This window comes from Dipteris shenzhenensis, chromosome 6 (genome assembly GCF_047967505.1).
Source record: "Dipteris shenzhenensis isolate YYH24624 ecotype China chromosome 6, Dip_SZ_1.0, whole genome shotgun sequence".
In the NCBI taxonomy this organism is placed as follows: domain Eukaryota; kingdom Viridiplantae; phylum Streptophyta; class Polypodiopsida; order Gleicheniales; family Dipteridaceae; genus Dipteris; species Dipteris shenzhenensis.
Window position 1 is genome coordinate 58,444,130 of NC_141601.1, and position 17,338 is coordinate 58,461,467.

Genomic DNA, 17,338 nt, shown 5'->3' on the forward strand with positions numbered 1-17,338 from the left:
TCAAGAAAAGTCTCTACGGCTTAAAGCAAGCACCCAAAAGTTGGTACAATAGAATCGACAAGTATTTTACTGATTTGGGATACATGAAGTCCAATGTAGATCATACTCTCTACTACAAATTTCAAGAGGAAGACATCACTATTGCACTTTTGTACATAGATAATCTGATTGTGACTGGCATCCAGGATAGCTTCATCAAAAAGCTAAAACAAGACTTATCTATATAGTTTGACATGAAAGATCTTGGACTTATGCACTATCGTCTTGGAATTGAGTTCTAGAGAGATTTAGACACCACCTTCATAAGTCAGCTCAAATATGTTGAAAGTCTCCTAAAAAAGTTTCATATGGTAGATTGCAAGATTGCAACCACTCCCATGGAACAGAGTTTGAAACTTACAAAGGATTCATAAAAGCCTACAATCAATGACAGTACTACAGGTAGCTCATCGGATCTCTTATATAGGTATTTGACTATCACACGGCTAGATATTTGTTATGCTATAAGTTCACTAGCATAATTTATGTCAAATCCAAAACAGCAATCTCACTAGAATGCAGCTAAAGAGTCTTGAGATACATAAGAGGTACAAGAAAGTTTGGGATAGAATGTAAAGGAAGTCATCCAAGGTTGCATGGATAATGTGATAGTGATTATGCCAGAGATCATGAGACCAAAAGATCCACACAAGTATATGCATTTTTCCTTGGTCAAGGTGCTATATCATGGTTGTCAAACAAACAGTCAATTGTTTTCTTTGTCTTTGACTGAAGCAGTATATAGAGCACTCACTACAGGTGCATGTTGAGGCTATATGGCTCAGAAGACTTTTGTTAAAAATAAATGACTTTGATCAATCAAAGTCAATAACAATATAATGTGATAATCAATCGGCTCAAGCATTGGCCAAGAATCCATTATATCACTCCAGGACGAAGCACATTGATGTCAGAGAGCACTCCATCATAGAAAGAGTGTTACTTGGTGACATCACACTACAGCATTGTGATAGCAAAGAGAATGTTGCAAACATCTTTACCAAACCACTCGGTAAAGGGCTTTTCGAGAAACACTGACAAGCTCTTGGTTTGACAAAGAGAAAGGACATTCCCATTAAAGGGGTGTGATGGAATGTAATGTTCAGTCCTTCTTCGATTTCCTAGAATCATCATCTTGAGGGAAGGCCTACTTCATGATATTGATCTTGAGGGAAGGTGTTGAGAGACTACGGTCAACATCATGTGATTACATTTGCATAGCACTAACATATATAGAGTGCTATGAAGGAAAGACTTAGATGCCCTAACCCTAAATGGGATTGTACATATTCTACATTTTCAACTAAATCTAGCGTATAGTTAGTCATTTGTGGTGTGCTCTCTAGCTGTGCCCCTCTCTCCTCATATCCACTCTTCTCCTCTCCCCTCTTCATATTTTGTCAAAGTCTTTAAAAAAAAATGAAGTGGAAGCAGCAAGATCTGGTGATTGTGCTAAGCATACTCAGCAATGCTTTAAGAAAGCTTGATTGTAAGGAGATCTTGACTAGATTGCAGAATGTAGTCTGAAATGATTTGTGTTATTGGAGAGAGAGAGAGTCCACACCAGATAATACTCCAACTCAACAAAGATTCTTGGCGATGGAGCACGAAGAAGGAAGCTTGCACCTGTGTGAGTGTGTGTGAGAGAGAGGAAGTCTAGGCAATGCAATGTCACATGCAGCAGCAACAGAGTGAGTGAGAGGGAGGGCAACAAATTTTGGCGATGGAACAAGGAGGAAGATTGCACCTCTATTAGAGAGAGAGCTGGTGATGGAGCAAGCAGGATAAAGACTACACTTTTGTGCATGTGAGAGTGAGAACAAGAACACGAACGAGAGAGAGAGAGAGAGAGAGAGAGAGAGAGAGAGAGACTATAACTACAAGACACTTTACACATGGGCTGAGTGTAACTACCAATTAACATTATGCTCACTTACAAACAAAGCCAAAACATGCTATTCAATTGTGCTTCTTAGCATTGTCCATGGACATGCTTTTTTGAGCAGCTTAATGTGCTTCCACCCTCTAGGCTATTTCAAGACTTTGGTTGAATGCCAAATTTTATTGAGGAATGTTAGGCTCAAGCATAATACTCAACCCATTGCTCTCAACATGTTGTATGCCATGATATCAAAGATCTAAGTCTATTAGCAAAGCTGTCAAAAGTGTTCTTAATACACATTCAAAAAATAGGTTATGGAGATTAGGTACATGAATTTAGAAAATCCCTTAAACTTACTTAATTGCACGTATGTAATAGCATTGTTTTTTAGTTTGGAACAAAATTGTTCAGAGTGTATGCTAGCCTAAAAGTATGACTCAAAATGTTGTAGGTTATTGGGGTTTTGACAATCCTTAGTGTTAATTCTCTATTAATTTCACATTGTATGAGTCAGTTCTTTGCAAGGAAAGCAACATTTCAAGATAGTTGGATAAGGCGTTTTGTATTAGTTGTGACAAGCATACAACCCTTCAAAATATCTCCAAGATCAAGGGTGTGATAACTACTCTCGAGGGAGCTAAAATTACTCTCAAAAGACGCTATAGTGGAGAAATTCATTGTTGCAAAAATTGAGTTTGAGTAATGCTCTTATATGTAATGTTTACCAATGAGAACTTTCTCATTTCCACTTCTTATTTGCATGAAATGTTCTTGAAAGTTTTAAAGATTTCCTAAGAAAGTATTTCCTGGTACCATTGGTGTAGCAGTCATGTAATTGATCTCTTTGATCTTTCCATATTATGGTAACAATATTTCATCTTTGCATATTCAAAAAATCTACTGATTTCTGCACAGCAATACGTTATAAACTCATTGAAATTCCATCTTCCTATACACTCACATTTTGTTTATTGTTGCAACACATTGTACCTTAATACTTCATGTTGTTATCTCAACAATAACATTATATTATGCTGAGTTTTCTTTGATCATTCACTGGTTTTTTGAATAAAAGAATCAATATTGTTATTAAATGGTTTTCAATTAAGGAATTCTTTAATTGCATGCCTATGGAGGCAGGCTGAATGTTGTAATTCATATGTTTTTGAATTCAAAAATTCTTAATGTCATGCTCATGCTATGGTAGCATGTGTTGCTCCATAAGGATATTTCCAGTATCGTATTTCAAGACAATGGGATTATTTCAAGTGTGATTCTAATGTTATATCCAATTTAACTTCTTTTAACCCACACTAAAAAGACCTTTCCTGTTATCTATGTTTGCAATTTATAGTTGGGAAAATGTAAAGCTATCTTCCTTTGCGAATAAGTAAAGCTTTGAACTCTATGGATGATAGACCAATCTCCATAATGGACCTTTCTACTACAACTAATCACTTTGACTTGCATTCCTCTTTTTTGAGTATGTATCCAACTAATAAGTGCAGTTTCCTTTGTTTAACATACTCTTTGAATTTCCATGTCGCAAAGGAAGTCATTAGGGATGTTGTACTTCATAGAATGAAAAATGATATTGGAAATATTATTGCTGAAGGTGTAGTGACCAATGATTCATGGATGGAGAGTAACTACATTTCCAAATTGTACCCCAACACTTCAAGAGTGGAAGAGTACTTGGAATTGCTTGAGAACAAAACAATCATATTTTCTCCTTTTATATAAAAGTGTAGTGGAGATATTTAACCTCAAAATTGAAATAAACAATTACATGTACATGAGAAATTCCTCTTCAAAAGTAAATGTCATACATTTTCTAGACATGTTTACCTTTCCATGTACCTTTTGCAAACAAATTTTGGATATTCGCAGTTGGAATCATCTTTGAGCAAAACAATTGTGGAAGGTCCAAAAAGAAGCTTGAAAGATATAGTCACTTCTTTTAAGGACTCATACCCTTCTCTTGACATGTTCTTACACACAATTATATAAAAAGATAGAGAAATAAGAAAGAATATTTGGGAGCCCAATGATGTATCATTACATGCACTCCAAAGAAATTGCAATGAATCTTGAAGTTCTCTTGCATGTGAAATACAACATGGATAAGAAAAACCGAAGCAAGGCCAAGAAAGGTAAAGGTCCATTGTTGTTATGAGAAATTAGACAAGAACGAATGCTCAACTCTCTTTGATAAGCCATCGAATGGCATTGTGATATATTTAGAGGCAATTAAGGATACTCCTTCTTTTGGAATGCTTCTCATGTGAGCACTTGCATTTTAAAAAGCAAACCATTTTCTTGAAGAAAGAAACATACCAGTGGATTCAAGAGTGTTGGGAAAGTCCAATCATGTATTCCAAACTAGATCATTTCATATTTGCAAGGATTACCGATATGCCACTGAGAGCAATATGATGCCCAAATATTTCACACCTACTCAAATATAAACAAATAATGAAATACTAGAAGTTTCTATATTAACCGAAATAGAGGAAAGATTTGTGTCTCCAACAATAGCTTTCACACATATAAGGGAACTCGCTTTCGATGGAAAATTTGGTGTGAAAAGTAGCATAGTTGATGTTATGATAGACACTTCTAGAGTACAAAACCTTTTGCCATGTTTCATGGACAAATATGCCAACATGTTCATTGGATTAAAAAGATAATGTAGTACAAAACAAGTTACATGATTGGTCATGTTCAACCATTGCTTTTGATGTATGCAATGAAAAAAATAATGCAAACTTCTCTTTACAAAAGTAACAACATTACTCTAAACAATGAATGGTACAATAACTTCACACGTTCAAGGAGAAACAAAAGACACATCAAAAGAAGGATTATGGAGGAACACTGGAAGTTGAAGAGAACAATGAAGGAGAGACAACACTTTAGTACACAACCTTAATTCGGTAGAGAAGGTACTAGAGTATGAAACAACAATCAACTTCATTGCCCCTTCTGAGGGACAAAGGCCTTTAGGAATATTCCAAGACAAGCATAAGGAGGAACTCAATTTTCCCATAATTTTCTTTCTCTCCCCTAGAAAGAATGGAAACCAATGTTTGTCATACATGGACATTGTGAAATGGGAGCTTACCCACAGGTTCGCTTGCACAAAGGCATGATGTGTTACACAAACCTTGTGGCAAGGGTTGTTATGAACAACACAAACATAGAAAGCATTTTGATTCTCACATAGGCTAGAGGGACTTTGAGTCTCTTCGAACTTCACCAAATTATAAAGAAAAGCTTCGCAAAGCAGGGAACAACTTCTAATCTATCGTCCATTCAAAGATGATGAGTGTCAACATCTTAAGAAATTTGGTTCTTGGAAAGATGCTTATGATATGAAGGTACTACACAACAGAAACATGTTTAACTTCAACTATGATAAACTCTTGAATAAAGATGAATGCATTGATGACCCAAGTGGTCCAAGCGGGATAGACAATACATAGAATCTAAAAACGCCAAATGAGATGCAGAGGATGTTGGGTTGGATATGCCAATCCTTACAAAAACTCCACGAATCGACAATTTTGTAATACCGACAAAGAAACTCATACTTTTGCCTAACGAAGAATACTTCATGCAAATTAGAAGTCTTAATAAAGAGCAAAGACATATATTTGATGACCTGCTTTTACGAAAATGAATATGCTCAGAAGAAAATTTCCACCTTTTCCTTATCGGAGAAGAAGGCACAGGAAAAACTTACCTTTTGCTTCTTCTTGTTCAAGGGTTGCTTATGTTTTACAATCAAATAGGAATAGAGATCATAGAAACTCATGTTTCAAAGCAAGAAGTAGATTATATGATTGTCGCCATCTACAAACCACCAAGTATCAATATAAGTACTTTCTTGAACCTCTTAGAAGATGTATTCCTAAATAACATAAATCAAAGCGAGAATAATAACATAATGGACTCCATTACTTACATATCATATCCACATAGACTCTTGCACTAAATGCCATGAATCTAAAACTTCAATTTCCATTTGCAGGCCTCCGTCTCCGTGGCTTTGCCACCTTGTTTTCAAAGACATGACATTTGCTCTCAGGACTCAGCAAGTCTGTCCATAAACAAGCATTCACCAAAGAGAAAATGTAACTTGAAGGGAAGAAGACCGTCGTATTGGGCGCTGCAAGATGCCACAAAACAAGGCTGAGAATCTGCGCTCCTCCATTAATAAGATAGGCATTTCTCGTTTGCGAAATTCGCCCAAGTAGAGACATCACCCAAGCAACCAACCAACCATGGTCGCTCAGGCAGTCCACCTTGTTTCTCCCACCTCTCTCAACACCAACAATGACGACGTTGACGTTGCCCGCCTCAAGAAGAGCATGCTCCCTACAACACCCCATCTACCACACCATTCCCCTTCCAGCATCCCTGTCATTGACCTGTCTCCTCTCTTCCAAAACCCCACCTCCCTTGACACTCGCCAAACAGTGATTTCCCTCATCGGCAACGCCTCGGCGGATTGGGGCTTCTTTCAGGTGATCAACCATGGCCTCTCGCTCGAGCTTTTGGAAGAAGTTTTCTCCACTTCCAAAAGCTTCTTTGAACTCCCTCTCGAAGAGAAATTGAAGGCTCGGCCGGCTCCCGGTGCCTCACCTGTTGCCACTGGATTTGTAAATGATGATCTCACTAGGGGTGTCCTTGACCCAAAGGAGCACGTCCTTTTCTTTCATGAAGGCAGCACTTCCCAGGAACTTGTTCACCGATATTCTCAGTACAATGTTTGGCCCGAGAAACCAGAGGAATACAGGTCAGTGTTGCACGCTGTGCACACTAATGAGATTTTGGCTTGAGCTCGTATTGTTTCACGCATTGCATGCCATTGGTGTTCCACGCTGTGCACACTAATGAGATTTGGCTTGAGCTCGTATTGTTTCACGCATTGCATGCCATTGCGTGTTGTGGGAAGTCAAGTTAATCAATAGCTAGCAACCCAACTATTTTTGTCCAGGCCGATTATTGAGAAGTTTCTGCAAGAGATAGAGAAGGAATCCATCTTCCTTATGGGCCTTGTTTCGGAGAGCTTGGGGCTTCCGACGAACTTCGTTCACGACTACTACAAGGAAAAAACTAACGCGTTGAGCTTATTCCACTATCCGCCTTCTGGAGCTCCAGCCTTTGGCTCGTCAACCCACAAAGACGGGAACGTGCTAACCTTGCTCGCACAGAACGAGCTAAGCGGGCTGCAGGTTCTCAAAGATGATCAGTGGATTACTGTTGAGCCCATAAAGGGGGCTCTTATCGTCAACATCGGCGACATGTTGCAGGTGTGGTTTCTAGTTTCTCCTAAGTACTAGGATTCCAAACAAGCTGCTACTCTGTTTTGTTGCTTGACTCTGTCCGTCTTTGTTGTTGATTCTGTTACAAAGATTTGGAGCAATGCAAAATACAAGAGCGTTACTCACCGCGTGATGAACAACAAAGCCGGTACTCGCTACTCGATGGGCTATTTCTGCACCCCCGGTGCCCAGACTTACATGAGTCCCATGCCTGAGTTCACCACCAAGATAGGGCAACCCGCTAAGTATCGTGGTTTCATGTATCAAGAGTATTTGATGCACCGTTTTGAGAACAAAAAGAACATGGACAAGGATACTCCAGAGGTGGGCATTTATATCTATGAAGTAGACCAAGAAAGCAAATCACTTGATTAAGCACGGGTCACTTACCATAACGTGGCCGTGATGCTTGGCCATAAGAACTTTGTCTTGACTTCCACGTAAATACTTGGCTCTCCATCCAATGGTGCTTATTAGTATGCCATCTCTCATGATGGTTGGGATCTAAGAAGAGCAAGACTTCAAATCTGCTAACCCACTAGTCTATTGCATTAATGTACACACGTTGTGTGACATTTCATTGCTTATTAGTATGCCATCTCTCATGACAGTTGGGATCTACGAAGAGCAAGACTTCAAATGTGCTAACCCACTAGTCTATTGCATTAATGTACACACGTTGTGTGACATTTCATGCTTAGGTTTACATGTGGGTTATTTATGACTCTTCTTATTGCTTGTTCTTAACATCCACCTACAATAAGTAATAATTTATATCCACATTAGGAATATCTTAATATCATAATTGTATGTGTGTTTTGCGCAACATTGCTATGGTTCTCCCTACTCTTGAGAAAGTCAAAATAAGTGATATTTATGATGCGCTAGCTCTTGGAAATTTTAAAATTTAGATGAATCCTTGTGGATTGTATCTATTATATCTATGAAGTCGAGCAAGACTTCAAATGTGCTAAACCATCAATCTATTGTAATAATGAACTTTTGCTACATTGTACATATTTTGAGTTACATTTTGTGCTCCACTTTTCTGAGGTTTGAAGATAAGCTTATTTTATGACTCTTCTTAAGCATCGTTATTTTTATCATATAACCATAACTATATAATTTATATCCATATTAAGAATATCTTAAAATCTTGACCATAATACTGCTTATAGTGATTATCCACCTTTTTTAACCATGAGCATATATGATGTAGTTGTACGTCTCTTTTACACGGCATTGCTATAGTTCTCCTTATTCTTAATAAATTAAACAAAGATAATATTCATGATGTGTAAGCTCGTGGATTTTTCCAATTTTTGATCAATCCTTGTACTTCGGCATGTTTTAGTGATGCATTTGCCTACTTCATTCGTCTTAATGCATCTTGTATGTTGGGCCTATTCCATAATGTGATATATTCACCTAATTGCTCCATTAGTTTGCTCATCTATACTTCCCATGTACCTATTCGTGCTTTAAGGTGATCTTCCGGTAGCCACCATAAGCTCTTGGTACACCACTATTGTGCATTGTAGTGGGACTTCATTGGTGGTGTATTCCATTGCCTCATTGTTTTGCACTAGCAAATGGAGTTCAAGCTTTGAGATTATTATCTTTTGGGATTGCATCTCATCCATTTTCTCCTTATGGTAGATGGATGTATATGCCTCCTTAAGCTTTTTCATTTGCAAGGTGACCTGTGCTTGTTGAGGAATGACTTCAGTGGTATTGAACCATTGGTCCAAGACTTCTCCTTCAGAAGTGCTCACCTCTTTAGTGATAGCAAGTTGGTCCTTTAAGATTCAGCAGTCCCTTGTAAGCTCTTCAATGTTGAATGTGCGTGTTGCCAAAGACTGTTGCATGTCTTCAAGATTTTCTTGGCAATCGAGCTCTTCTTCTTTTTGGATTCGAGTGAGTTAATAGTTCGTGCTCTGCTAAGCATGTGCTGAGGTCAAGTAGTCATAGGAGGTCTGTATTTGACTCTACACACACATTCTGTGCTACCTAAGTCCATGTTGGCACAGAGACAACATAACCCCGGATCCATTTTTTTACCCATCCTCGAGTTATGGCTTATTGTGATCACGGAGTTGGGATGCCATGTGGGTAACCCTGTGACTGTGGAACTTGTGGCATGCCATTCGATCGTGCTGTAAAGCCTTGGCACCATACAATTTTTGCTCTGTTTCTAGGAAGCTTGTATCCAACCATTTGTTCGAATAGAGATATGTGGCTTCCACAGGGTAGCTAGGTAGATGACGTCCCCCCTAGTCCTTTTGTTGGATCTTCTCCTCCTATCTGATCTTCTCTGCCTAGTTGCACTGATGCACCCCAGTCAGTTTCACCTCCTACCCAGATGGCAGACCGGACCCTCCTCCATCCCCCTCTCGTCGCTTCAACTTATCTCGCCCCACCATGTTCAACAACTCCCCCCATCCCATAGATTCCGCTTTTTAAGAGACCTATCTCTCGCTCCTGTAAGTGTCTCATTCAGAATTCGAAATGAAAATTTATCAAAAGAAATATTTTTGAAATCCCTACAGAGGGCTGCGGAGACTACTGCATAGCTCAAAGATGGTACCAAGAAGTGCAGAGGAGATCGTGATGGGCACAATTGTTTTTAAAGTTATCACCCATGTAGGCCCAAAAGAAGAGACACAGGATACTGAGAATTGAGCTCTGCCATTGTACTATTAATGTTCTTAAAAGCCACTTCTTCCTAGTTTTGTTGCTCTCCAGGGGAGAGAACTTATCATTTTCTTAAGTTTTTAATACAAACCCTCATTTTTGGGGGGAAAGAAAAAAGAGCTTTCAACCCCAGGCAAAGAGCCTAGGCAAGATCTGGTACAAAAGCCACAATTTGCTGAAGTCTATCAGAGTGCAGTTGATTTATAATTGAGTCTTTATGCACAATGTAAAATAACTCACATAACATCCCTCCATTAGCATAAGGCATAAATACCCAATGCGGAGGACCCATCATCAAAAAAAATGCTCGTACTAACACACAATGTTTCAATTGCAAAGATCCTTTTTCCAAGGATTTTGTCAACTTCATTTCTACGGTGCCCTTAAAATATTTGGCTACAAAATACTTGCCTAGATCTAGACCTGCGACTCCTTGTATCCTAGCTAAGAAAATGTCTTCAGTCCTAGAACCAATCCTATTGTTAGTAAGCACCTCATACTTATCTTCCTACAACCAAACGACATAGCTGCTTGTTGATAACCTTGTATTAACAAAAGTTGCACTTAAATTGGCAGCTACTCCAATCGACGCATCTGGCTCTGTACTTGCTCCCCTTGGGCCATTTTTTTGCTTGGTCCATGCAATTAACTTGGGTTGAGTTATTTGTGCCTTCTACTTTGCCCATGTTTCCTCCCACACTTCTTGCTTTCACTTGAAATTGTAATGCTGCTAGAAATGGTTTTGTGGCATTTAATGTTTCCTACAATTGTCATGATTCGTCTAACTATCTCTGATGACCACACATCATGCGCTATATTTCCTAGTTGAGCATGGATGGGTAACATATCCTCTCAGTCACTAATTTTCTCCATAATGACATGCTTGAAGGCATCTAATAATTTGTCATCGAGACCGACCTTGTGAATCATGCTTGCATCCATTTTTGAGATGGCTAAGATCACCTCTCATTGTATTTAGCTATATATTTTTTGTTCATTCTCTTGTTTTATTCCCATTGTCCATACGTACACATAAATTGCTCCCATCAACACATCCGGCTCTATGCTTGCTCCCCTTGGTCATTTTTTTGTTTGGTCCATGCTATGGAAACCTAGGACTAGCACACATTCAATGCCATTGAAAAACCTCAATCTCTCTTTCGGTACAATATTGCAAAAAAGGTTTTGAGGACAATGCACAAAGTAAGGACCACACCAGCTCAAATATGAATAATGTACATCAACCCATGCAACGATCCCCAAATTGCAGTTAGTATGGCGATGTTTCTATGCCCCATGGGACTTCATCATGGTGGAATGACAATATGTCCTTTCTAGGTAGGTACCATAAGTAGAGCAAGTCTTTGATGAAATAAAGGGCCATCACAATAACTGTACATTGGCATTGTGCACCCATGGACCTCTGAATGAGACTTTGCAGCATTTCATTTTTACCCTGTGGAGAAAAAAAACACAAATCAATACATGAAGTAAACTCACACTATATCATGTGTTATCCATCATCCTAGTAAAAAAACGTGCTAACCAAACAACAAATGTGAACCCCACAAGTCGTTCTAGTAAGCTCTTACAAGCAGTCAACCATTAGTCATTGACAAATTCCACACACTTCTAACAAAGGATGCACATAATCACTATACATATACTATAGCCTTTGAATTCCATGTGCCATCGAAGCAAATCCTTTCGAGAATGCTCTAGAGCAGATGGAAGTGACATGCATTCGTTAATGTTCCCCACTCCCCTTTTTTTGTAAGAGGAAAATTACTAAAAGAGTGTAGAGTCATTTATTGTCCAACCTCTGGAACAGAGCACTTTAAAAAATCAATTGAAAAAAATCAACACCACCCCTTAACCATACATAGACAGTAACACTTAGATGAAATACACACACATTTTCTTGGGCATAAGAGTACTTTTGAAAAAATATTAAAAGAAAACCAAGCACATCACCACTTGCAAGCCTCATGTGCTACTCACAAAGATTTCCTACCAGTTTTGAAAAGTACATTTAACCGTACATATACCCTAACACATGAAAGCCATATGCGATTTGAGCAAACCCTTCTGGAAATTCCCAAAAGAAGATGGAACTAACATGTATTCTTTAACAAACCATCTGAAAGAAAAGAACTACTGGGAAGAGAACACATTGACCCACACCTGCAAATCCCATGTGCCATTTGAGCAAACTTTGCAAAGCAAATGGAAGATGCAAGCCTCTTTTTATGTGTTATTTAAGGACATATTAGCACATAAACATAGCTTCAAAAAGCGATTGGAAGAAAACCAAGCACATCACCACTTGGGAGTGCCACGTGCCACAACCTCTACTAGTACTTAAAAGTATATTTAACCATACATATACCATAATGCATAAATCCCATGTGCCATTTGAGCAAACCCTTTTGGGAATACCCCAAAGCAGATGGGACTAACAAGCATTCTTTAATAAACCATTTAAAAGAAAAGAACTAATGGGAAGAGAACAAACACATTCATTGGCTAGCACTTGCAAATCCCATTTGCCATTTGAGTAAATCCTTGTAGGGATACCCCAAAGCAGATGGAAGACATGGGCATCTTCTTACATGTTATTAAAGGAGACTTCAACATGGAAACATAGTTTCAAAAAATTTACTAGAAGAAAACCAAGCACAACACCACTTGTGAGCCCCACATGCCACTGGAAAAAGTTTGCTACCAATACTTAAAAGTGCATTTAACCGTACATACACCCTAACACATGAACCCCATGTGCCATTTGAGCAAACACGCAGATGGAAGTAACACGTATTCTTTAATGGACCATCTAAAAAAAAGAACCAATGGGAAGAGAACATGTACATTCATTGGCTAGCATCTGCGAATCCCATGTGCCATTTGAGCAAACCCTTGTAGGGATACCCCAAAGCATATGGAAGCATCTTGTCATCTGTTAATTAAGGAGATTTCAACATAGAAACATAGCGAACCAAAAGATTACAAGCACACATGCATTCGAGGGCACTATTTATGCACCAAGCTTGTTAACCATCCTTCAAATGTGCTAACAAATTTCCTTTAGAGATTGACCTTGGCCCATGTTTCATTATACCAAGGAAAACATACTCCAATGTTTATGAATCCATTTTATAGCAAAGCATTCATTGTTTTAAAAAAACTCTTTAGATCAAAAAATAACTTCGTACTAGCAAATTTGTATTCTTGTTTATTAGAATTGTCTCCATATCTGCCATTATAGAGGTTTTAGTTCTCTTGTGAGGCTTGCTAGTAGTTATATATTTACTTGATATTTAGCAGTTGCTCCTAGCATTTATAAAAGGCTATGGTCTGATTGGCAACTGCCTTATACGGATAGCAGTGCAGACCTTGGCAAGTGTAGCATTGGATAGCCGGGGTCTGCGATTCACAGTGTTCATGTCCCTAGCTCATTACGTTGTGGGAGCCGTTTGATACACCAGAATATATTGTTCATCCTGCATGACATAATGACTTATTAGACTTGTCAGATACGGAGGAGTTTCATAAGAAGATCAGGTGTCGGTAGGACATAGTTAGGGTCCTCCCACTTTCTCAGTGGCTCTTCAATGATCACCTAGCCTATGGAGTAAGTGGTAGGGGTTGTGGACCTAGAACCCCAGTGGTGGCAATCGCAAGTTTTGAGCTTGTAGTGGCCCTTGGTTGGTTGGGGGGCTCCTTGTATGGCTAGCTGGCCTTGATTATATTGATTTGGTGGTGCAAGTAGAGACAATGGTTGCCTCTGCTGGTACATGGGCGGGGGAATTGACTTGGGATATCTAGACAGTGAAGTCTCATGGTTTGTTACCCATGCACTCTTCTCATAATTTTATCTCTTTTTCTAAATACTCTAAACTTTTTCTCTCTCCCCTTTTTCTCTGTTTGTCTTAGGTATTCAATTTTAGGATAAAGCATTTATTGACAAAAACATCCTCTTTACAACAAAAAACATATTTGGAACTAGAGAATTCATACTTTAAAAAAATTCTAAATTAATCCAACCTTATTGTTTAATCTAATCTCATATTCAAAATGGAACATGCTGAACAAAATGTGCATATAACAACCATCACTCCAAACCATCCAAATCTCATAGAGCGATTAGATGATGAGTAACAAGAATTTCCTCTCGTGAGAATCCAGTAGCTCATAGATTAGAGAGAAGGCAGAAACAAAGGAACCAGTCTTCTTGGTTGTCAGATTCATTCCAATTATTTGATATGGGATTGATAGTAGTAAAAGTATGATTGATTGTTACTACAATGTTAACTACATTAGTTGGCCATGTGAATATGGTGTGGGGTATACAATGGATATCATCCCACTAAGGAGTGCCCTCGTCTTAGGGCAAGGCCGACACTCTATTGTGCCCATAATGTTTGTTGGGGAAATTATGGCACATTCCAATGTCGTTATCCTAGGGTGATTCCTTAACCCAAGTATCAAACAAAGGCCGCAACTAACATTGCCCGCACCACCCAATCCTTCCAATCAGGCACAATTGGCAATACAAGGAGCCACCTTAGCCAATCAAGGGCAAATTAGGAGCCACCTTACCCTTGCCAGTATTGGGACATCAAGCACCACCACCAAAAATTACTCCCCTAAATCAAGTATTGGTGGAAGAGCTACCTAGTGATTGGGTCAACCTTGAACCTACCTTTAGTGGAAATGAGTACCCTGGTGACAATGAAAATTGGTCTAGCATTATGTCACTATGTTAGGCAAGATGACCAGTTTGTACCGATCTACCAAACGGCACCGATTCCTCAAAAAATGGGAGATAGGAACAACTGCACCAAGACACAACCCATTCAATATCATGTGTGTCAAGGGCCACACCCAACCAATGAGTGTCCATATAAGGGGCAATCTAATCATCCAATCACATGTGCACCAGCATCTAATACACCACCGCCATTGTGCACTGGGTGTGGTATGGACCATATTTTGAAGGATTGCGTGATGAGAACGCCATCTAAGTCCACAAGCCTTAACTTGTTAAGCATTGAGAGAGGCCAAGTGCCATCAGTATCCTTGAATGTAATGATGAGGTTGCAAGCTAAAGCTCTGAATAAAGAGCTTTGCAAACAAGCCAAAAGGAATAAAGCTAGCACATCACAGCTTAGGGAGGCAACAGAATCAGCACGAGTAAGCGTGCATCAAAGATTGGGAAGGGACACAATAAGGCCATCATCCAAGATGGATTGGATGAAGACACGGCCTCCCTAGCAACATCATCTTCCTCTTATGATACTTTCTCAAATGGTAGCAACAACAAGCACCTGCATGAGGCAAATGAGGGAACAAGAAGGGCGTCAACCATGAATATCCCAACCCATGGGTAGAGAAACAATGTCTCACCGAGGAGTAGAAATTGGTATGCAAGTGCCAAGAGGAATGTGAGAGAGGCTCAAGGCAAGCAAGAGTGCTGATACAATTCATCCAAGACATGAGATAATCAATAGAGCCTCTAAATCCTTGCAAGTGCCCAAAAGGGTGGAAGAGGAAATTACCTCACGCTCTTCAAGGGAAGGGTCCACACTAATGCAGTGGATGTTTGAAGAAGACCCCGCCTTGCAACAACTAAAGGAGGATGACAACATGTCCTTATATGGCTTAGAAGAGTCAAAATTAATAGGCAGGGAACCTATCACTGGTCCTTGAGACATCACAAGATTAGCCTCATTCCTGTCCAATTGAGATCAAGATGCTTATCATGACACTCTTACGGGGTAATCCTACTCTATGGAGATACCTCTCAGATTGGATGAATGGGCAAATAGCGACACCCCAATCCACTAATCCTGAGAATGTTGAATCTCCCATTCAAGCTCAATACCTTACAAGGGTGCCAGTCAACAAACTGGGCCAATACTTTGGTCCTGAAGACTTTTGGTGTGCTCCACTAAATTGGATGCATACACTGGACACAATAGATGTGCCAAGTATAAGGGGAACTCAATTTATGCAGCTTGACAATGATAAACCTACTACCATTACACCTTTTTACACCATAAGATCGGTACAACCTAATCAAGTTGAGCCTGCAATTGATATGTTTGTTACAAGTAATACCAACTATTGATTAACGACCAATGTTATGGCTTTAGTGATTTTGTGAGTTATAAATTACATGATTATACGAAAATAACACTTTTCTTAGGTCTCTTTCTATATGTGGTCTATTTCTTTATTTGGAAATTGGTTGATTTTTTAATAGCATGACTTATGGGATAGACTAACATCTCTTAGAGACATTCATGAATTATTGTTGGCATCCACGAATTATTGTTGATGTCTTTATTGGGTGATTTCCCTTGAAGGTGCTCTAGATTCTTTAGATAGTTTTGCTTTGTTTTCAGAAGGGTAGTAAGTCACCATCCCATCACTATAAACTAGTTTGCAATATCATGATGGAGATCATGATTGACAAATAAGTATGACATCCACCCCCTTAGATACATTCATGTAGCTTGATTGTCCGAAATACTATTAGCATGTGTATTATTTTGTGGGAATTACGTTGGGAATCTAAACCAAGAAACTTAACCCATAGTGAATTAGGTGGACATAGATCCACTTCTTTGGGTGAACTACTCACTTTGAGATACAACTTCTACTGATGACTTGCACATCGAAGAGCTTTGCATAGGTTATGATATAGCTTTGAGGATCTAGCTAAAATTTAAGAATTTTATACGAAAAATCTTTGAATTGGTTATGATATAGGGTTTTGTATTGTAATGCATGTGTGCCGCCTTGGTTTAGTTCTCACTAGATTAAATAGTCATGATTGGTATAATTTAAACTTTAATATGTGCTACTTAGAATCTAGGGGCTAATGGTGTGTTTTTAGAATATTACTCGTGATTTGCTTTATGATTGTTTGGCAATATCATCTCTTTAGAGCATATCCTTTTTGCATAATGGGTTCCTATTACTTTCACCTCTCCTACCAATTTCAATTAGTTTTGGTACATGGAGGCTTAATTAATCTATGTTTATCTATGGGTTAATTTACTTATGCTTTAATTAAGCTATGTTTCTCTATGGCTTAATTTATTTATGCATATGTCAAAAGCGGCTGCTTTATCTTATGTCAAGGGGGGGAGGCTTCCCCACACTTCAAGAAAAGATTCAAACCCTAGACCTTCTTTTACTCACCACGAGTGAGCCCTACCACCAACTATAAAGAAATTATTACATAGCCTTTTCCTTATAAGGGTATTATAAATTCTCCCTCATCCCCCTCCCCCTATGTCTCACACTTCCCTATGTCTCCCCCTATGTCTCACACTTCCGTCCCTCTTTAATGCCCCTCCCCCCCTCCCCCTATGTCTCACGTGTC

At 38.9% G+C, this 17,338-nt stretch overlaps 1 protein-coding gene across 1 annotated transcript; it reads left to right on the forward strand.

Annotated features, from left to right (window-relative positions):
• The first annotated feature begins 6,207 nt into the window (after positions 1 to 6,207).
• LOC147901420 (flavonol synthase/flavanone 3-hydroxylase-like) lies at positions 6,208 to 7,782 on the forward strand. Its single transcript, XM_087376484.1, has 3 exons — positions 6,208 to 6,722; positions 6,924 to 7,239; positions 7,342 to 7,782. The coding sequence occupies exons 1-3, from the start codon at positions 6,208 to 6,210 to the stop codon at positions 7,624 to 7,626; spliced, it is 1,116 nt and encodes a 371-aa protein (XP_087232610.1). The 3' UTR covers positions 7,627 to 7,782.
• Positions 7,783 to 17,338: the final 9,556 nt, after the last annotated feature.